Source organism: Mus caroli, unplaced genomic scaffold (genome assembly GCF_978045245.1).
Source record: "Mus caroli unplaced genomic scaffold, Mus_caroli_1 scaffold_9, whole genome shotgun sequence".
Taxonomy (NCBI): domain Eukaryota; kingdom Metazoa; phylum Chordata; class Mammalia; order Rodentia; family Muridae; genus Mus; species Mus caroli.
This window is the reverse complement of record NW_028227264.1, coordinates 15,866,774-15,889,433: the sequence shown is the minus strand read 5'-3', so window position 1 is coordinate 15,889,433 and position 22,660 is coordinate 15,866,774. Positions and strand designations below refer to the sequence as shown.

The following is a 22,660-nucleotide window of genomic DNA, read 5'->3' as shown; positions in this document are numbered from 1 at the left end:
AAAAGTCCTGGACATGGAACATGTGTAACAGTTTGGCTGGCAGATTTTTTTTTAATTTTTAATATTTTTATTACATATTTTCCTCAGTTACATTTCCAATGCTATCCCAAAAGTCCCCCATAGCGCCCCCCACTTCCCTACCCACCCATTCCCATTCTTTTGGCCCTGGCATTCCCCTATATTGGGGCATATAAAGTTTGCAAGTCCAATGGGCCTCTCTTTCCATTGATGGCCGACTAGACCATCTTTCGATACATATGCAGCTAGAGACAAGAGCTCCAGGGTTCTGGTTAGTACATCATGTTGTTCCAACAATAGGGTTGCAGATCCCTTTAGCTCCTTGGGTACTTTCTCTAGCTTCTCCATTGGGAGCCCTGTGATACATCCAAAGCTGACTGTGAACATCCACTCCTGTGTTTGCTAGGCCCCGGCATCGTCTCACAAGAGACAGCTATATTTGGGTCCTTTCAGCAAAATCTTGCTAGTGTATGCAATGGTGTCAGCGTTTAGAAGCTGATTATGGGACGGATCCCTGGATACAGCAGTCTCTAAATGGTCCATCCTTTCATCACAGCTACGAACTTTGTCTCTGTAACTCCTTCCCTGGGTGTTTGTTCCCAATTCTAAGAAGGGGCACACTGTCCACACTCTGGTCTTCATTCTTCTTGAGTTTCATGCGTTTAGTAAATTGTATCTTATATCTTGGGTATCCTAAGTTTTGGGCTAATATCCACTTATCAGTGAATACATATTGTGTGAGTTCTTTTGTGATTGTGTTACCTCACTCAAGATGATGCCCTCCAGGTCCATCCATTTGGCTAGGAATTTCATAAATTCATTCTTTTTAATAGCTGAGTAGTACTCCATTGTGTAAATGTACCATAATTTCTGTATCCATTCCTCTGTTGAGGGACATCTGGGTTCTTTCCAGCTTCTGGCTATTATAAATAGGGCTGCTATGAACATAGTGGAGCATGTGTCCTTTTTACCGGTTGGGACATCTTCTGGATATATGCCCAGGAGAGGTATTGCTGGATCCTCCGGTAATACTATGTCCAATTTTCTGAGGAACCGCCAGACTGATTTCCAGAGTGGTTGTACAAGCTTGCAATCCCACCAACAATGGAGGAGTGTTCCTCTTTCTCCACATCCTCGCCAGCATCTGCTGTCACCTGAATTTTTGATCTTAGCCATTCTGACTGGTGTGAGGTGGAATCTCAGGGTTATTTTGATTAGCATTTCCCTGATGATTAAGGATGTTGAACATTTTTTCAGGTGCTTCTCTGCCATTCGGTATTCCTCAGGTGAGAATTCTTTGTTCAGTTCTGAGCCCCATTTTTAATGGGGTTATTTGACTTTCTGGAGTCCACCTTCTTGAGTTCTTTTTATATATTGGATATTAGTCCCTTATCTGATTTAGGATAGGTGAAGATCCTTTCCCAATCTGTTGGTGGTTTTTTTGTCTTATTGATGGTGTCTTTAGCCTTGCAGAAGCTTTGCAGTTTCATGAGGTCCCACTTGTCAATTCTCGATCTTACAGCACAAGCCATTACTGTTCTATTCAAGAATTTTTCCCCTGTGCCCATATCTTCAAGGCTTTTCCCCACTTTCTCCTCTATAAGTTTCAGTGTCTCTGGTTTTATGTGAAGTTCCTTGATCCACTTAGACTTGACCTTAGTACAAGGAGATAGGAATGGATCTATTTGCATTCTTCTACATGTTAACAACCAGTTGTGCCAGCACCATTTGTTGAAAATGCTGTCTTTCTTCCACTGGATATTTTTAGCTCCCTTGTCGAAGATCAAGTGACCGTAGGTGTGTGGGTTCATTTCTGGGTCTTCAATTCTATTCCATTGGTCTATTTGTCTGTCACTATACCAGTACCATGCAGTTTTTATCACAATTGCTCTGTAGTAAAGCTTTAGGTCCGGCATGGTGATTCCACCAGAAGTTCTTTTATCCTTGAGAAGAGTTTTTGCTATCCTAGGTTTTTTGTTATTCCAGATGAATTTGCAGATTGCACTTTCTAATTTGTTGAAGAATTGAGTTGGAATTTTGATGGGGATTGCATTGAATCTGTAGATTGCTTTTGGCAAGATAGCCATTTTTACAATGTTGATCCTGCCAATCCATGAGCATGGGAGATCTTTCCATCTTCTGAGATCTTCTATAATTTCTTTCTTCAGAGACTTGAAGTTTTTATTATACAGATCTTTCACTTCCTTAGTTAGAGTCACGCCAAGTAACTTTATATTATTTGTGACTATTGAGAAGGGTGTTGTTTCCCTAATTTCTTTTTCAGCCTGTTTATTCTTTGTGTAGAGAAAGGCCATTGATTTGTTTGAATTAATTTTATATCCAGCTACTTCACCGAAGCTGTTTATCAGGCTTAGGAGTTCTCTGGTGGAATTTTTAGGGTCACTTATATATACTATCATATCATCTGCAAAAAGTGATATTTTGACTTCATCTTTTCCAATTTGTATCCCTTTGATCTCCTTTTGTTGTCAAATTGCTCTGGCTAGGACTTCAAGTACAATGTTGAATAGGTATGGAGAAAGTGGACAGCCTTGTCCCTGATTTTAGAGGGATTGCTTCAAGCTTCTCACCATTTACTTTGATGTTGGCTACTGGTTTGCTGAAGATTGCTTTTATCATGTTTAGGTATGGGCCTTGAATTCCTGATCTTTCCAAGACTTTTATCATGAATGGGTGTTGGATCTTGTCAAATGCTTTTTCCGCATCTAATGAGATGACCATGTGGTTTTTGTCTTTGAGTTTGTTTATATACTGGATTACGTTGATGGATTTCCGTATATTGAACCATCCCTGCATCCCTGGGATGAAACCTACTTGGTCAGGATGGATGATTGTTTTGATGTGTTCTTGGATTCGGTTAGCAAGAACTTTATTGAGGATTTTTGCATCAATATTCATAAGGGATATTGGTCTGAAGTTTTCTATCTTTGTTGGGTCTTTTTGTGGTTTAGGTATCAGAGTAATTGTGGCTTCATAGAATGAGTTGGGTAGAGTACCTTCTGTTTCTATTTTGTGGAATAGTTTGTGAAGAACTGGGATTAGATCTTCTTTGAAGGTCTGATAGAACTCTGCACTAAACCCATCTGGTCCTGGGCTTTTTTTAGTTGGGAGACTATTAATGACTGCTTCTATTTCTTTGGGGGATATAGGGCTGTTTCGATTATTATCCTGATCTTGATTCAACTTTGGTACCTGGTATCTGTCTAGGAACTTCTCCATTTCATCCAGGTTCTCCAGTTTTGTTGAGTATAGCCTTTGGTAGAAGGATCTGATGGTGTTTTGGATGTCTTCAGGATCTGTTGTTATGTCTCCTTTTTCATTTCTGATTTTGTTAATTAGGATGCTTTCCCTGTGCCCTCTAGTGATTCTGGCTAAGGGTTTATCTATCTTGTTGATTTTCTCAAAGAACCAGCTCCTTGATTGGTTGATTCTTTGAATAGTTCTTCTTGTTTCCACTTGGTTGATTTCGCCCCTGAGTTTGATTATTTCCTGCCGTCTACTCCTCTTGGGTGAATTTGCTTCCTTTTGTTCTAGTGCTTTTAGGTATGTTGTCAAGCTGCTAATGTGTGCTCTCTCTAGTTTTCTTTTGGAGGCACTCAGAGCTATGAGTTTTCCTCTTAGAAATGCTTTCATTGTGTCCCATAAGTTTGGGTATGTTGTGGCTTCATTTTCATTGAACTCTAAAAAGTCCTTAATTTCTTTCTTTATTCCTTCCTTGACCAAGGTATCATTGAGAAGAGTGTTGTTCAGTTTCCACGTGAAGGTTGGCTTTCTATTATTTATTTTGTTATTGAAGATCAGCCTTAGTCCATGGTGATCTGATAGGATGCATGGGACAATTTCAATATTTTTGTATCTGTTGAGTCCTGTTTTGTGCCCAATTACGTGGTTTTATTATCCTTTGAAGGGCTGGATTTGTGGAGAGATAATGTGTGAATTTGGTTTTGTCGTGGAATACTTTGGTTTCTCCATCTATGTTAATTGAGAGTTTGGCTGGGTATAGTAGCCTGGGCTGGAGTTTGTGTTCTTTTAGTGTCTGTATAACATCCGTCCAGGATCTTCTGGCTTTCATAGTCTCTGGTGAGAAATCTGGTGTAATTCTGATAGGCTTGCCTTTATATGTTACTTGGCCTTTTTCTCTTACTGCTTTTAGTATTCTGTCTTTACTTAGAGCATTTGTTGTTCTGATTATTATGTGTCGGGAGGTATTTCTTTTCTGGTCCAGTCTATTTGGAGTTCTGTAGGCTTCTTGTATGTTCATGGGCATCTCTTTCTTTAGATTTGGGAAGTTTTCTTCTATAATTTTGTTGAAGATGTTTGCTGTTCCTTTGAGTTGAAAATCTTCATTCTCATCCACTCCTATTATCCGTAGGTTTGGTCTTCTCATTGTGTCCTGTATTTCTTGGATGTTTTGAGTTAGGATCTTTTTGCATTTTACATTTTCCTTGATTGTTGTGCCGATGTTCTCTATGGAATCTTCTGCACCTGAGATTCTTTCTTCCATCTCTTGTATTCTGTTGCTGATGCTCGTATCTATGGTTCCAGATTTCTTTCCTAGGGTTTCTATCTCCAGTGTTGCCTCATTTTGGGTTTTCTTTATTGTGTCTACTTCCCTTTTTAGGTCTAGTATGGTTTTGTTCAATTCCATCATCTGTTTGGATGTGTTTTCCTGTTTTTCTGTAAGGACTTCTACCCGTTTGATTATGTTATCCTGTTTTTCTTTAAGGATTTGTAACTCTTTAGCAGTGTTCTCCTGCAATTCTTTAAGGGATTTTTGTGCTTCCTCTTTACTATTTTCTACCTGTTTACCAGTGTTCCTTTGTATTTCTTTAAGTGTGTTATTAAAGTCCTTCTTGAAGTCCTCTACCATCATCATGAGATATGCTTTTAGATCCGTGTCTAGCTTTTCCGGTGTGTTGGGGTGCCCTGGACTGGGCGAAGTGGGAGTGCTGGGTTCTGATGATGGTGAGTGGTCTTGGTTTCTGTTAGTAAGATTATTACGTTTACCTTTCGCCATCTGGTAATCTCTGGGGTTAGTTGTTGTCGTTGTCACTGTTTAAAGATTGGAGCAGAAGCTGTGTTCCACTCACCAGCAGTCTCAAAATCCTGTGGCGGGGGTCGTGGTTAGCTGGCAGGTGTCAGCCGACCCTGCGCTCTAGCTACGCTGGTGCTGGTCTGGCCGGAAGAGGCCTATGGTCCTACTCAGGCTGGTTTTCTGCTTCCCTAACTAATGCAGTCTCAGGTCCCGCGCGCGATTGGATTGGAGCAGAAGCTGTGTTCCACTCACTGGAAGTCTTAAGATCCTGTGGCGGGTGTTGTGGGTAGCTGGCGAGTGTCAGCCGACCCTGCGCCCTATCTACCCTGGCGCTTTTCTGACCGGAGAGGCTTGTGGCCCTACTGAGGCCGGATTTCTGCCTCCCCAACCAAAGCAGCCTCAGGTCCCGCGTGATTGGACTGGAGCAGAAGCTGTGTTCCACTCACCAGCAGTCTCAAAATCCTGTGGCGGGGGTCGTGGGTAGCTGGTGGGTGTCAGCCGACCCTGCGCTCTAGCTACCCCGGTGCTGGTCCGGCCGGAAGACTGGCTGGCAGATTTGAGGCTTGGATTGTGCACTTGGAACTCTGTTGTTAGAAAACAGGTAAAGTATGTTTGTTAATGTGCACCAAAACTAAAGTCAGCCCTTGTGGTGAAAGAAGAAAAACAGACTACACAAAAGGACCGTTTTTGTTTTTTATTTTCCTTTTTGCAGAGCTGAAGATGAAACTTCTAGAGCTTTGTACATACTAGACACACACTCTCTATCACTGAGCTATCCCCCCAGCCCAGGAGGATTATGTTTGTTTCATCTCAATAATATTTTTTCATGTGTGTGTGTGTGTGAGTGTGTATGCGTGTGTGTGTGTGCGCGTGCGCATACACTTGTACAAGTGATTGTGTTCATTCCTCAAGAAACCATCAATTTTGGGTTTTTTTGATAGGAGTCTCTCACAGAGATCTGGGGTTATTGATTCGGTCATTCTGGTTAGCCAACAAGACCCAGGTTCCTGATTGTCTCAGCCAACCCAGCACTGGGATTATATGAACATATCAAACTTACGTCCTTATGCTCACTCACACAGCAAGCACTTTGCCTCCAGAGCTGTCCTTCCAGCTCTCAATAATATTTTAATGAAAAGTCCTTCATTGAGATTACATTTATCCAAACAATCATACATTTATCCAAAGGCCTGGCTCTTTGTTGTTTGTTTGTTTGCTTGCTTGCTTTGATTTGGTTTTGAGATAGGGTTTCTCTGTGTAACCTTGCCTTTCCTAGAATTTGCTCTATAGACCAGGTTGGCCTTGAACTCACAGAGATCTAGCTACTGAAAGGCATGTACCACCAGCCTATGGCTTGACATTTTAAACACTAGGCAACTGCTCTTCTATGGAAAGAATGATCATTAGCAGAGCTTGAGGCTAAAATGACTGAGTTGTTTACCTTCTTATATCAAGGGGCAAAGAAAGCCCTTCTTACCATAAGCCATGATGATTCTTTGGAAATTGTATAATCGTCTTTGGCGTTAAGGAAAAATCAAATGCTTGATGAAAAATGTATGACTCTACAACGTACTGCTGTTGGAAATTGTATATAATTCCTTAACTGCTGATGTTGGGGGTGAGTCTAACAACCTTACAGCATACTCTACCAGCAGTGTCTGGTTCTCCTAAGTAATTTGTTTTTAGACAGCTTTCCTTCCTGCTGTTAATGTTGATTGAGATAAGATTTTTCTACCTGGCACACACATTTATACAATGCTAATTATATTTTCCTTCTTTCTCTTTTACCCTTTGAAATAACTACCTTCGGCAGATGATTATAAAGAAGAAGCAAGCATGCAGAAGTCCATAACTGTAAATTTTTTCTTTAGTTTATTCACTCTTTGTGAGATGAGGTTTCCATATTATCTATTAATTTCTTTTCATAAGTATCACCATGTCTAGGTGCTGTACCATTTGGACATACTTGAGAACTACTCTAACCTAATAACTCTCCCACTATGATCAGAAGTTAAGCTCTCTGTGTTTACTGTGAATGTTCTAGAATTCTGAGTTCCTAGGAGAGTGGAAAAACACTTCAATGATTCCAATCTCTTATTCAATAAATATTGTGGGGGTGGGGATGAGGGTGGGGGTGTGCATGTGAGTATGTACCAGGCACAATGCTGGACTCATATGAGATACTATGGCATGAATAAAATAAAACCAGAGCCATGTAAAAACTCTTTGGAGGTTAAAGATTAAGGCAGAAGTCAATAAAATCTCAAAGAACACCCAAACCATAGTAAGCACAATGACAACATAGTCCAAGAACTAGAAAACTATTCATAAAAGGGCCTGAGGGGGGGCAGGTATAAAGGGTGTGAATGGAGGGAGGGTCTTCTGAAGAAGTGGGTTTTAGCGAGAAAATTATCCTAAAGGCATAAGTCAGCACCCAAAAAGCAGGACAACCATACCCAAAGGGAAGCGAAGAAGACCAAAGGACCAAGGTTCACTTCAGCTAAAACAAGGAAGAGTTCTACTTTCCCAGAAATTATGGGAAGGAATTTTCCTTCCCATAAATGTGGACTGGTATTAGTTGGACAACATTTGTTAAAAACCCTCATATTTTTTAAAAATTATTAGATATTTTCTTCATTTACATTTCAAATGCTATTCCCTTTCCTAGTTTCCTCTCCGAAAGTCGCCTTCTTGGCATTGTTTGCTTTATACTCCACAGTGGTTCCCTAGCCCTAGCCATCCAGTGCAGTAGTGAGAAGTAGCGAAGAAGGAGAAAGAAGAAGAAAGAAACATTTCTGCTTGCATAAGATGGATTAGAACTTGGTCACAGGCCAATAGACAGTAGGCTCAAAAATGTAGTCTTCACTCTGAACAGTCATGTGCCAGGATTCTATTCTTGACAAAGAAGGTCAACTGGAAGTCTGCCAAGACACTTATCACATGAGTCTGGCTTGTTTTCCCCCAGGGTTATTCCCTCTGCTACCTCTTGGTCTGTTTATGTTGCACTTTTCTCAGAAGAAAGGGATGAAGATGCATTCAGTTGTGCATGAGGTTAGCTAGAGCCTGACAATAGCCTGATCAGGGGAAAATGCACATTGAAAATCTCTTCAACTAGTAATTCCTAAGTTTTGATTCAGGCATAGATGGAATTTTCTCTAGTTCATAAGTAAAAACTAATGGTAGACTTAGTGGTTTCTATCCCTTTGGTGCCTAGCAGAGCAGCTGGCGTGTGCTCACTAATTGCCTGTTAACTTGGTTATTAACTAATAAAGATGAGAAGGAAACACATGTGTGTATTTTCTTTAGTGGTGCACCAAAATAAACAACAAATGGAACAAACCAAATTGTAATTACTGGTGAGAATATGGGTTCAAAAATAAAAAATATTTTAAGTTTGTAGTTTAGAATTGAAGTAGCCTATATTATCAGATCATTTCTGTAATTAAACTGGCATGATTTAATTTACTGCTAGACCTAAACAGTCACTGGAGCAGGACTCTTTCAGCCTTTTAGATTTTCTGGAAAGGCTACGTATATGAACTGGGAGTTAACCTGGTCCTAAATGTGTCGTGTTTGAAAGATCAATCAACCTTCCAAATGTCTGAACTAACTGCAGAGCCAATGATAGTTTCAATGATGAAACATAATGATGGACTAGAAATCTCTTCCTGTAGGGGAAAAATGTTCACATACATATCCATGTGCACAAAAAAAGTCATAAAAAAAGCGCTCATTCCTACCACTGACAGGCTTCATTTTTGTTCTAGTTATTAGGTAAGACCATATGCATAGGCATAATAAGAAAATATATACCTATAAACTCCAAGCATGAACCAGAACTGGAAATATTGTGCTTTGTGAGTTTCTTCTGAATTTCTCTTTTCCATCTTGTACTCTCCAGACAGCTTAAACTGGGGTAATTTTTTTTCTATAGTAGAAGAATGTAGGGGAGGAAGAATGGGATGAGGAACAGTTGGAGGGTGGGCCAGGAGGGGGATAACAACTGTACTGTAAAGAAATATTAAATAATAATATTAAGAATGACTGTATATCCTCATATATATTTCTAATGCCTAAAGTACAAACTTGTATTTTCTGAATTATAGCTGCCTCGCTTAAAAAAGATAGTTTTATAGACTAATATGTATAAATTTCCCTAACTTTCAGGTCCAGTTAGACTGCAGAATCATTCCTTACCTAAATCACTGGGCTTTTATTTTCTCCTAGATGGAACTCATAATTTGGATGTTTTAGAAGAGTTTGTAATTATTAAATGGTTTATAGAGAATCAGTTTGGCTCTATCCCTTTGATAGATACCCTGAGAAGCTTGCCTGGGACATATTCAAGTCAATACTAAAATTATCAAAAGCCCCAAAGCTTATAGATGCAGAGATTATCTGAGGTAGTAGCCCCATCCAGCAGGAAGGCAAAAGGACAGGAGTAAATATGTCAGTGCACTTTGATTTCTTAAAATCCTGAGCTGAGATTAAGTTGCAACGAGCTTACAAAACTGTGTGTGCATGAGTGATGTACCTTAAGGAACTTTTAAAATTCAATGGTTTTTCAACTGCACTGGTTTGCTCACTCTATCGGTCAATTTCTTTCAGTAACAAACTATCTGAGAAAGTCACCTTTCTTGGAACCCTGGTTGTCTGGTCCTGGTGCTTTTTAGCCTCTTGCAGAGGAGAACATCATAGTGGGCAACAAATGGGAAAGCAAAGCTGAGTACCTCATGGTGTCCGAGAGAGAGAATGAGTAAGGTCTCCTTTACAGGCATTCTTCCAGTGAACTAAGGTCCTCCATTCCTCTCCACCTCCTAAAAGTTTCGCTAAAGCCCAATGGGCACTAGAGATGGGGTGACTAAGCCTTGAATATATGAACTTTTGGGAGATATTTGATCTCCCAGTCATGTTTAGCCTTAAACACATGTTTAGTCTTTGTAACACAAAGTTAGCATCTATAAATTTCATGTTTAAGAGCCACACAACTGAGTTATAAAATAATGGAGAAGGAGGAAAGGAGGAGGAAGTAAAAGAAGAAGAGGAGGAGAAAGAGGAGGAGGAGGAGGAGGGATCCCCAAACCCTTATAAAGTTTTAAGTAAGCTTACAGTTTTATATTGGACTGGATTCATGACTGTCATAGGCTACATGTGACATAACATAACACTCAAAAAGTAATTTTTTACCAACATGTATCAACTATGTAGAGTTAAAAGCTAAGCATTCAAAGGCCTGTTATGTAGTAGGAAAGAGAACAACACAGGAAGTGTGGAGGGATGCTTCACGGAAAATATTCCTGGGTATGTTGTTGTACAAAGTGAAGTATCTCTTGCCAGGATTCTGAACATCATTGGTAGGCGCTTTCCAAATCTTAACCACCCAACTAGGCCACTTGGACTTGCAGTATCACAGAGTAAAGACCACTTAATCTGAAATGCTTGGAACCAAGTGTTTTAACTGTTTGAATTTCTCAGGTTTGGAGGATATTTGTGTAGACTTTACCAGTTAAGAAACTCTACTCCAAAAATCCAAAGTCTGAAATGCTCTAAAATCCAAAACTGTTTGGAGGTCTGCATTCAGAGTTTTTGACTTGGAAGTCTTTCTGATTTTTCATTTAAGGATATATGTGTACGCATGCATGCGTGCATGTGTGTGCTAAAAACTGCCTCTAGATAATTACAATGAGGTTTTCAGAATAGTGTTCTTGTGTGCCATTAGACCTCCTAACTATCCTCTGTATCCACATTATAATAATGACTTAGGGCATAGACTTAAAGTCTCACTGGGTCTCTGTAAGGCTGGTCACTCATACTTAGAACACAGAGAAGATACTAAGCATAGATGAGGACCCACAGCAATTCTCAACAAATACTGCAGCGAAGACAGACATCATAAAGAGAGATTTTACTATCAAGAAACTTAGTAGTCAATGGGAGGGGCACTGAAAGGGGGCACAGATTAAAGCAGTATGTGTAAACTTCCCTGAAGAATGGCTATATATATATATATATATATATATATATATATATATATCCCACTTTTGAAGTTTCTTCTGGGATCATTTACAGCTGTTGTAGTTAGGTTTTATGTTATACATTTTAAGAAATTTACCTGTGTTCTACAAAATAGGCTATATTATCAGTATATAACAGAAGTGCTTAGAAAATGTATGGGAACATGGAGTTGAGAGATTTCAGGGGACTGACTAGAATAGTAAAGATGTGGTGGGAGGGAGGCATTGGTAAGGTGACACCCAGCTTCCAAAGGAGGGCAGCCACTTGTACTTCCTAATTCCTTCCTCAAATGGATTTGAGTCAGTTCGTCACCACTAGAAAGCCTGGGATCTGTCAGTAATTCCATCTGCATGTTTAGTGCTGTCTTTACTGCTTCAAGTTCCATTTTGTTCTAGTATGTCTACTTTTAATACTTATCGGTCTAAAGATAATATGAGAGAACTACTTTGCATGGGATATTTGATTATGCTTGCTTTAGATTTGTGACTCTGGGGCTAATAATGCCACTTCCCAAGGAGCAAAAATGTTCAAACCACCACAACCATATTTCTGGATTCTCTCTCTCTCTCTCTCTCTCTCTCTCTCTCTCTCTCTCTCTCTCTCTCTCTCTCTCTCTCTCTCCCTCACACACACACACACACATACATACACACACACACATATATATACATACACATACATACATATATGATCATACTCCTCCCCTACTTTACTCCAGTTCCTCCCAGATCTCCCAATTTGATATTACCTTTTGAAAAAATGTAAGTTCTTGTGTTCAATTATAATAAATCAGTTTCATTCCCACCCCAACCCCTGTGCGTGTGTGTGTGGGGGGTGGATTAGTGTTCATATATGTGCACAGGGTGACTGCAGGAGGCAAGAGGACAGCCTCTCACTGGCCTGAAATGTTCCACTTAGGCTGGTCAGTGATGCTCGTGGATCTGTCTGTCTCCACCTCTTTACCACTGAGATAATATTCATGTGTTACCATGCTCAGCACTTTGATACATGTGTCTGTGGCCCAAACTCATCCCTCTGCTTATATGGCAAACACTTTATAACTAAGCTATCTCCCCAGCCCAAATTTCTCTTTTCCATTCTAATTATAATCATTTTAAATCCAGATTCCTAGATAGATTTATGGTTGAGAAATTACTGTGTATGCATATCAGCTATTCCGTTGTTATATTTTAAGCTTTCTCTCTCCATGGATGCCTTTTTTCTGCTTCCTTTTTTCCCCTCTTTGCTCATTTATTGAGGCAGTGCCAGCCAATTTGATTGCTAGATGCTGCCTGTGACTAAAGCTCTTGCTGTTCGCTCTAATTTAGTCACTGTACCCCTGAGAAGGATGCATTTCTAACAGGATTGCCCTCAGTATTTAGGTGCTCTTGCTTTCCATGGAGCCAACTTGCCCAGTGATAATGTAAACTTTTGCCTGCTCATTGCCCAAAGAAATCCAGGCACTAAATTAATTTGCTATTACCCTGTGTTTCCTATACTCCGTCAATGATATGATCTGATGGATTAATGCCTGCTGAGCACTGAGGCAGAATAGTCATTCCATTTATCATTTTTGCTCCTTGCTACATCAGCCTGGCTACATATCTTGTGAGACATGGGAGGCCCCATGACTAAGACCCAGTGTGTTTTCCACACAATAAACTGCCTTATTAATGTGCCTTACTTCCTTGTGTTTTTTTCCACTTTCCAGCTTGTTGGTTTTACTTTTTCCAGACAGCTCAGAGAATCAGTGAATACTGGTAGGTAGAAACTGGTGTGCAAAAACCTGTCCTCTCCAGCATTTCCAGGGTTGGTACCGGGTAAGAGATGCCTAGTTTTCTATGTACCCTGGCTGAAGGCCTCACTCTTTCGTGTACTGGTCCGCTCTAGTGATAAGATTTCCTGACACGTACAAAAATGAGTTTCCTATATTTATTTCCTGAGACCTTTTCTGTGAATACTGACAGCTTATAATCCTCACTGTCTCCCCACTCCACCCCATAGCTGCCTGATTCTCAGACCTGATGCCTAAATGAAGCTATTGCTCCTGAATATTGTGTCAGATTTTAAATTCTTTTAAAATCTACTTTTTGACACCTCACATGAATGCACGGGGAGCTAGAAAGCAGAAAACAAATTGGCAGCCCTTTGAGCAATGTTCATGGTTAACCAGTCTTTGAGTAATGTTAATAGTTAACCAGTTAGGCAAACATTTGCCTCCAGCATCTTATAAGGTGTTAGCCATTGCCAGTCTTTATTGCCAATATTCTCAAACCCACATGTTCAGCTGGAACAAGAGACCAAAGACCATCACTGCCACCTCTACCCATTATCTTCCTAAGCTTCCTTCTGTGTGCCAGACGCATGGTATAAAAAGAGAAGGCTGCCCAGTGTAACAAAATATTTAAGCAAGGAAGCAACAGATGGGTACACAATGAGCAGCAAAGCCTAAGCAAAGACTATAAATACAAAAATAAGCCAGTATATCATGAGATGGGTGCGTGTTCAAGATGTAAGAGAGGCCATGTAAAGGAAGGCCTTAAGAGGGAAGGGGACCTCCAAGTTGGTGACACTTGAGTTGAAGGCTGAAAGATGAGACCCATGGAAGTCCATGAAAGGAGGCTGACAGAAACCATATAGAATCCCCAAGGACAGAGGCTTCAGGCTACACACTAGGCTTGTGCGTTATGGGGGCACAGAAGATGGAAACTCCTTTCAAACAAGTACTGAGAGGACTCCATTGGCCTCACCCTTCCTTGCCTACCAAGCCCAGTTTCAAAGGTGGCCATTATAGGACATCCATATCGTCCCTATCCCATAGGGTCAAGGAACATGTTTGTCTTCTGGCCACAATGACACTGAACCACTTTTTATCTGGAGTCAACTATATGGATTAAAAAAAAAAAAAAAAAAAACTGGGAGATAAAATCAACAAGTAACTTAGCTAATCTGGTGGCACCACTTGGCAAAAAAAGAAAAAGAAAAAGAAAAGAAGAAAAAGAGAGAGAGAGAGAGAAAAAAAAAGAAAGAAAAGAAAGATTCTTTCTTTCTTTAGTTATGTACAGAAGGAGAGGCTGATCTCCCCACTACCACCCCCCACCAGCTTGAATAGACTAAGAGTTCTTTCTATCAGGCAATTATGCAATTGGATTTTGGTGTGGTGGTTAAGTACATATCCTGTATTATGTATGTTTGGGCTTTTGTGTTCTTTTCTGAACAGAACTAGATAAGGAAAATCCCAGAGGTTGTCTCTGGCAGGCCATACTGCATAGCTGTTGGGTTTAGGGGTAAGCAACAGGCTCCCGAGCTTTCCTATATGTTCTTTTCCAGCAAGAAAAGTCAGAAGCCAAGGAGAGGTGAGGGTCTGGATTTCTGTCTGCAAAGACAGACATGATTCTTAAATGCCAGGGGCTCTTATTGATTAGTTCCCTAATAGGTCTGTTAGAAAGAATATTTAATGCATCTTAAAGATCTTCTGAATGCCATCAATCATTTATCCTTAGGGAAGAAAGGGAACCCAGGACCAGAAAATAAGAAAATGCCATGCACCATCCTGAGGGCAGTTTTAAGAGAGATAAAAGTAACATAAAACACGTCTGAGTCCATGTGGTTTGGGGAAGGGATAAGACTAAACAGTCACAGTGGCATCTCAGTCTAGGCACAGAAGATGAAGATGGTGCAGGCCATATTGCACAGTGGTTTAACATATAGAGTCAAGTTATTTACACTCAACTTTCAGCTCAGTTATCTATGGCATCTTAAGCATCCTATTTTATCATTCTAAGGCTCAGCTTTCTTATCAGTAAGAGGACCAATCATTATAACACGTGTTTAAAATTAGCTGAAATAATCCATGAGACCTACCATTTCCTGGCCTAGTCGTTTTTCCTGGTCCTTAGTTTTGACTTGCGTTGTTTGATAGACATCCTGGGACTCTGGAGAGATCCTGTTTATTGCCAGTCTTACACTGCCTTTTTTTTTTTTTTTTTTTTTTTTGGTTATGTTTCTCCTGTTGTGGTTGTAGCAGGGACCACTGTGTTTTGATGTGTCACTCTGTCTGGACGGCTTGCCAGTTCTTTTTCTGACTTTCAAGAACCCTTTACTCATGTGGACTACAGCAGTGAGTTTACGGACTTTCTGTTTAAAGTCTACCCGCTCATTTATGAGGAAATCTGTGTCTGCTAATTAGAGATCAGTGGTGGGACAAAAACTCTGACCTGTACTGCGACACACATGTTCTTGTGCTGATATACATGAAGACTCATATGAACATTGCACATACACACAGATATCATTCATGAAGGAAGGAGAATAGTTGAAAGCAAAGGAACCATGAATATAGGACTGCACAGACAGCCTGTGACAATTGGCTTAGTTGCTGTGAAGAGACACCATGACCAAGGCAACTCTTTTTTTTTTTTAAGGTTTCTTTTTTTTTTATTAGATATTTTCTTTATATACCTTTCAAATGCTATCCTAAAAGTTCCCTATACCCTCCCCCACACCCTGCTTCTCTACCCACCCACTCCCACTTCTTGGACCTGGCATGGCATTCCCCTGTACTGGGGCATAGAAAGTTTGCAATACCAAGCGGCCTCTCTTCCCAGTGATGGATGACTAGGCCATCTTCTGCTACATATGCAGCTAGAGACACGAGCTCTGGGGAAACTGGTTAGTTCATATTGTTGTTCCACCTATAAGGTTGCAAACCCCTTCAGTTCCTTGGGTGCTTTCTCTGGCTTCTCCATTGGGGGCTCTGTGTTCTTATAGAGCATGTAATGGGGAGTTTGTTTCCAGTTTCAGAGGGTTAGTCCGTAATCATCCTGGCAGGAGGCAGGCAAGCACAGTACTAGAGCAGTAGCTGAGAGATCTACATGTGGATCCACAGGCAGCAATCAGAGAAGAGTGGGGAGGTGGAGGAAAAGGGAGTGGGAGGAAAGAGAGCTAGTATTCTAGGGCATGGGGCTTTTGAAGCCCCAAAGTCCACTCTCACCCCTGTGACACCCCTACCCTGACAGAGACATTCCTACTCCAACAAGGACACATTTCCTAATCCTTTGAAACAGTTCTTCAACTGGAGGCTAAGCCCAATATGTGAACCTGGGGGGATCACTCTCATACCAACATATTTTAACCCTGTCTCTCCCTTCTTCCTTCGCTTCTTTCTGGCTCTAGGTTTTGCTGTGCATCACCTACACCCCGACATTTGACATGAATGGGAGTGCCGTTCTGAAGATCGCAGAGGTGAGTACTACCTGTTGGTGCCTGATGCTCACTGCTGCTTCCCCTCTGACTAAGAGGAAGACTTAACTAGATCTGAGTTGCAGCAGAGAGACTCTCTGATCACTTCTCTGCTGACGGTGGAGAGTTTCTGCTCATTTACTTTGTGGGAAACATGTTGTGTGGCTGGCTGGCCTTATTCCTGATGTCATGGGTCACGGGGCTCTGCAAGCTTAGGTTTACTTCACTTAAGTGAATTGCAAAGCGTTTTCTCTTTAAAAATAATTTTTAAGAAACCAAGTCTGAGAATTATAAAAGTGTTTATTGATTCAATTCTATCTGTTTCACAAGCCCTGAGAAATGCATCTTGTAACTATCACTAAACTATCTTGTAACAATCACATCTTGTAACTTTCCCGTCAGTGCTATACTGGGGTCACATGTTCCTTCCAGCACTTTCTAAACTGTATCCAGCAGAAAACCTGGCTTCCTGAATGTCTGGCATGTGCCTTAGCTTCCAGAAGCACCATCCTTTCAGAGCTATACTTTACATTACCTAGAATAGTTTTCCTTTCATTCCTTGAAAAGAATATTTTAATATTTGGTTGTTCCAGTGTGAGTACATGCTCAGACCACAAAGTGGTGATACTTTTCCGTACTCTGAAATCATGGAGAAGCATTCTACCACTGAACTACATCTCCAGTTCAGACCATGTGGAAAATCTCCAGAGCTGTCAAAAGAGAAGCTTCAATTAGCTAGTTGCCCCCCCCCAGTACACCAGGAAGCAGCTTTCAATCATTGATTTATAAAGATGAGCAAACTTTTCTTTGGGACATGTATCTGTCTCAGTGTATATAAGCAATGAAATAGCATTGTTATCAGAATTGTTTTCAACTGAATTTTAGGAGACATAGTGAATTTTAAGAGTCTTACTATTCAGGAGTTCATTTGTTCATTTGTTATAGGACAGTGAGGTTTCTAAAGTTAGCAAGTGTAAAGGAATTTTAATCAAGCATCATGGCTACTCTAACAAGGGATCACATCCAAAGACCTAGGTCTCTGTGATCTAGCAGGAATACAGGCATGCCCTTAGTACACACCTTTAAGCCCAAACAATGACATCTAATTGAGGGGCAGACAAAGTGATGAATCAGAGAAAGATTTGACAGAATGAGTCAAAGATAAGATACCCCCAGCTCTCAGGAGAACAGACAGGAAAGAGAGGTTACTTAAAAGCAGCACAGTTCACTTTAGAGAGTTTAGTGCAGTTCAGTTCAGTTTTGTTTGGTTCACGTAGTCAGTGAAGTCAGTGAAGTTCAGTTCTGTGGGCCTGTATACTGGAGGCTTTCCATGGAGATCTCTGGCCTGGCCAGGTGCTAGAGTTCAGGCGAAGGGGAGAGAATGCAAGCAGGGATGGGGAATTGCCTCCATGGCCTCTGCTGCTGCTCCACCTCCGTCTCTGTTGCTTCTGTTGCTCCAAGAGGCTGCATGGGTCACCCTGCGCTGAATTGGACCAGGCTGAGCCTTTGGGAGACTGACTAGCCAGCGAGGGGTGCAGGGGAGCTTCCGGCAGCATTTTCAGGAGAGCAGATCTCTTCCCCAAGCAGTGGTGTTACAGATCTTATGACAGAAGTTCTCAGATGATGGGGTAATTCTCACACACCTTTATTCCTTCTGGATAGGATCTTTATATACAACTTTGGAGTTGGTCAGGGTCTGACAATAGGTGCTTCCTATCAGCTTGGTCTGAGAGCTTGGTGATACATTATCTATGTGGAAGGGCTTGGGGTTCTGCCCCTACATGACTGGCTACAAACCTCTCTACAGGGGTTGTGGGGCTGTAGCTACATGACAGGAACCTGGTTCAGGAGCAGGTGAGGCTTCCTACCATCCCTTCAGGGTCTCTGGAGCTTCAAACCTTAGCTCAACCTTACCAGGCTTCCTCTCACAGTCTACCACCCCATAACTCCTCCTTTTCTTTTTATAAGGGAGAGGCATCATCCAAATAACTGTCTCCTATGTTGGGAACAGTTTGATATTGAACCACCTAATTAGTAGTGATTTTTGCAATGCTACTCATCTGCTGCTTTAGAAAGTGGATGAGGCAGGGTGCCAAGAGAAGCAAGGCTCAAATGGGGGCCAAACGGGAGAAGAATCCAGGCTACCAAGGCGTTCGAGTACCAAGGGGTAAGGGTGTTGGGAACATGGAGTGCCTGGAGGTTCCCCCGGAGTTCTTTGAGCATCTGTACATCTTGTTCTACTTCTACAAAGCCCCTTTATATTTGTGTGTGTACAAATGGAATTGGTCTGCTTGCTCAGTGGAGGCCATGAATGTCCCTGTTGAGGCAGTTTGGTCAGCGAGTGCATTTCCCTCAGATACAGGACCTGTGAGATTGGACATGCTGGATGTAGATGGGAGAGTCTCTTTCATGTTGGAGGATGGAAACCTGTATGAGTAGAAGGGAAAGTGGGTTGGCGTCTAGTTTGAAGAAGGATCTTGACAACCAGGGAAGCAAAATGGCATTGTGTACACTGTCTGAAAAGGGGTTAAAGGACCTTGACTTCTTTTAGAGCAAGCTAGATGGGTGGATCCCATGTCCGTTCCTCCACTGGGCTGGGCCACTCAGGGAGGCAGGACTCGGGAGTGTTGACCACGCTTACCCTATGCTGTCACTGGGTGGGTGGGCAGATGTTGGGAAGCCCCTGGACACTGCTCCAGGGGTGGGGAAGTGCAGTTTGAGGTGTGGGACAGCTAGAGCTGGCTCTGGGGTCCCCGGGCCTGTGACGAGGCCGGGACCATCTGGTTCTCAGGTTCTCTGACACCCAGGTGCCACTGGAAGCCGTGGAAGAGCTAAGAATGGAGTGGGGGCCCAAGGGCTGGGTCTAGCCCAGAGATGGGGGAAAAGGGGAGAGGCTCCAGCTGGTTCTGCACGGGGAGTCCTTGACTTGACAGCAGCAGTCTTGGACTTGGGCTTGGCTTGGTGGCTGTTGTGACTGGGAGCACAGAGAGGGCTTCTACAGGAGATTAAACAGTGTAGACAAAGGCCTTCTCCATGGCTCCCCATGGCAGATACCAATGAAAGAGACAGTCCATGGTTTTAAGGCATTTATTGTCATGGTGGAAAGTGGATGAGTAAAACCATATCCCACTTCTCAGGGTGGGCCTGAGGTTAAATATCTTTTACAGGGAGGAGTGTCTGGGAAGGATAGCTTATTGGCTAAGCCCTCCAGGCCTTTAGGTGCCTCATTAAAATGATGATCTGTCTTGAGCCTACGTGACCACAGGTCACATCCTCTACCTGTGGAGGGGCTTGGGGTGTTGCCCTTATGTGACTGATGGCCACAAATCTATGGGTGTGTGTGTGTGTGAGGGACTGCAGCTAGTGACAGGGGCCTAATGCCCAGGAATCAGGTGAAACACCTACGGTCCCTTCAGGGTTTCCAGGGCTTCAAGCTTAGCTCGACCAGGGACCAAGCTGCCTTTCATGGTCCCACACAGTTTGTGGAGCTCAGCAGCAGTTTTTCCAAGCAGAGCAAACCAGTCAGAAGCTGAGAGAAGCCAATTTGAATCAATCAGCTTGGAGAGGAGTTTGGGTCAGAACGGCTGAGTTGAAGGAGCCAGCCAGAGTTCAGAAAGATCTAGGGAGGGTTTATTCAGCAATAATATAACTTGTTGATCAGGAAGTAAGATGTGTACTTTAGTATGAAAAATGAGGCTATTTCCTAGAGGTACTGTTGAAACTATTTATAGTTATTAAGCTTTTAAAATGTAAATATAAAGGCAACTTTGATTTCTGTCTAACACAATTTGCTTAATTAACCTCTAGTCAAGAAAGTTTTTCACAAGAATACCTTCTGTGTTATACGAGATATTAAAAACAAAAGTCAGCAGATTTGTTAAATGAGCAATTACAAAATAAGCAAACATTATTAACTATTCAGTTTCAAGAACTGTCATTACTAGACCTCCACACTGGTACATAGTCCTGATGGGTCAAGGTTCAGCCATAGGCTTCTCTTAGCATTATGCTTAGGTTAGGAGACATGTTGAGTTTTCCAAAGATACTCACTCCCTTCATATAGAGGAAGACTGAGGGTATAGAAATTGCCAAAGTCTTCAATAAAGGAAAAGATCAAGCCTTAGCCAGAAGCAGTGTAAGGCTGATTTGAAGACAGTTAACGACAATGTTCCATTGGAGAGATTTGAGAACTGTCTCTGAGCCTGCTAAATATTCCTCTATGGAATTTCTCAATGGCTGAAACCTTGGCTATAAATATACATGATGGTTTGATCTTAGATTCCTAAAAAACATCTAGTATCTCCCCACTGCCAACCCCCCAGTAAGCTTTTTGGGCTCAGGAAAATGTTTTAGAATCATTGTTGTTGGGTTTTGATTTGTAACATTCTTGTTTTGAAGGACTTCTCTTTTTTACTCCTTCTAACCACCCATCTGTCTTTTGCAAAACACTGATTAATAAAAGCTATTAATCATCAAGTCCCTAGAGTGTGGCTCTATATCTTCGTTTTCCTTTACTCTTTACTACACTCTGGCTAAATAAAGAACCACAAACCAAGTAAAGTTAATTTTCCTGCCCTAGATTCTACAGCTTGCTGGAAAACCTAGACCTTTTATCTTGTAATCATATGCTGTTATTAACCACTCTGCTATATTGCTCTCAGGGCTCCATCAGTGTTAGGAAATGAGACCTTTCCTGGGGCATTTAGTTAGATAATTTAGACATGTTGTTTTTACAGATGGAGTTAAGTATGGGTGCATTTGATTTTTTGTGACCATATATTCCATGACTGTGGGTAGTATGCAGCCATATACTCCATGACTGTGGGTAGTATGCAGGTCTGCTACCTCAAACAAGTTGAGACCATCGTTGAGGAAATGTTGTAAGGAGTGTTGTTGTTGATGTTGTTGTTTCTGTTTGTGTTTTTACGTCCCTGAAACCCTTTCCTCTCTTCCCTGTGTACCATCTCTGTATTGGTTCTGGTGTGTGTGTGTTTGAACCAATTTGATAAGGTGCTTCTTTTGTTCTCCCAAACTCCTCCGGCTTAATCTGTTCATGTATTGCTTACTGCTAGATGGACTTTGAGAGGGCTAGTCTTTTTCATTGTAAGAGCTTGTTTGCATCCTTGTTTATTTCTGATTTTATGATGCTGAGTAGAACTATTTATAGTTAGAAGATGCAGAGAATATTGAGAACCATTCATTTGGGGATCCTTCATGGAGAAAAGGGTAGGTAGGTCTCAGGAAAATTATAGACTGGGCAGAAGACTGTACTTGGAGTGGTTCAGGAATTAGTGAGGTAGGTAGGGTATCTTAAGCCACTTTCTTTCTTTCTTTTTTAAGTGATTTTCATCTGTGTATGCTCCCCTTTCCCTACTTTACTTCCCTTCCTTCCTCCTCCTCCTCCTCCTTCTTCCTCCTTCCTACCCGTGTGTGTGTGTGTGTGTGTGTGTGTGTGTGTGTTTGAACCAATTTGATAAGGTGCTTCTTTTGTTCTCCCAATAATTTATTTTTTATTCACTTTACATTCTGATCACAACCCCCTCCCCTGTCTTCCCAATCTCACCCTTACAAGTCCCTCCCCCCTCCCCCTCCCCTTGAGTACCACTCCACCCTGGGACATCTACAGAATCTAACAGAATCAGGCACATCTTCTCCCATTAAGGCTTAAAGAGACAGGTTTAAGGCAGGTAGGGGAAGGGGATTCAATGGCAGGGAATGGAGACCGAGACAGCCCCTATTCCACTTGTTAGGGGACCCACATGAAGACCAAGCTGCGCATTTGCTACAGATGTGTAGGGGGTCTAGGTTGAGTTCCTGGTGCTCCCTGGTTGGTGGCCCAGGCTCTGTGAGCCCCCACGGTCCCAGGTTAGTTGACTCTGTAGGTCTTCTTGTGGTGTCCTTGACCCTTCTAGCTTGCTCACTTCTATCCCTCTCTCTTTCCCAAGACTCCCCCAAGCTCTGCCGCATGTTTGGCTGTGGGTCTCTGCATCTGCCTCCACCCACTGCTGGATGAAACCTTTCAGGTGACAGTTACGTTAGATTTTTGTCTGCAAGCTTAGCAGAGTATCATTAACTATGTCAGGGGTTGGCTCTCTCACATGGGATAAGCCAGTCATTGGTTGGCTCTTCCCTCAATCTCTGCTTTATCTTTAGCCCTGCACATCTTGTAGGTGAGACAAATTTTGAATTGAAGCTTTTGTGGGTAGATTGATGTCCCCCTCCCTCCTCTGGAAGTTCTGCCTGGCTACAGGAGGTGGCCACTTCAGTCTCTATATACCCTTCTGGTAAGAATCTCAGCACCAGTCACTCCGCATATATTTCTGATCCCAG

At 41.8% G+C, this 22,660-nt stretch overlaps 1 protein-coding gene across 1 annotated transcript in view; it reads left to right on the top strand.

Moving 5' to 3' along the window:
- Nucleotides 1-22,660, top strand: part of Arfgef3 (ARFGEF family member 3) — a 164,881-nt gene that overhangs the window by 57,038 nt on the left and 85,183 nt on the right. Inside the window, exon 5 of the mRNA XM_021173858.3 lies at nucleotides 16,265-16,333. Coding sequence (XP_021029517.1) covers nucleotides 16,265-16,333 — 69 coding nt within the window. The remainder of the gene's footprint in view (nucleotides 1-16,264; nucleotides 16,334-22,660) is intronic.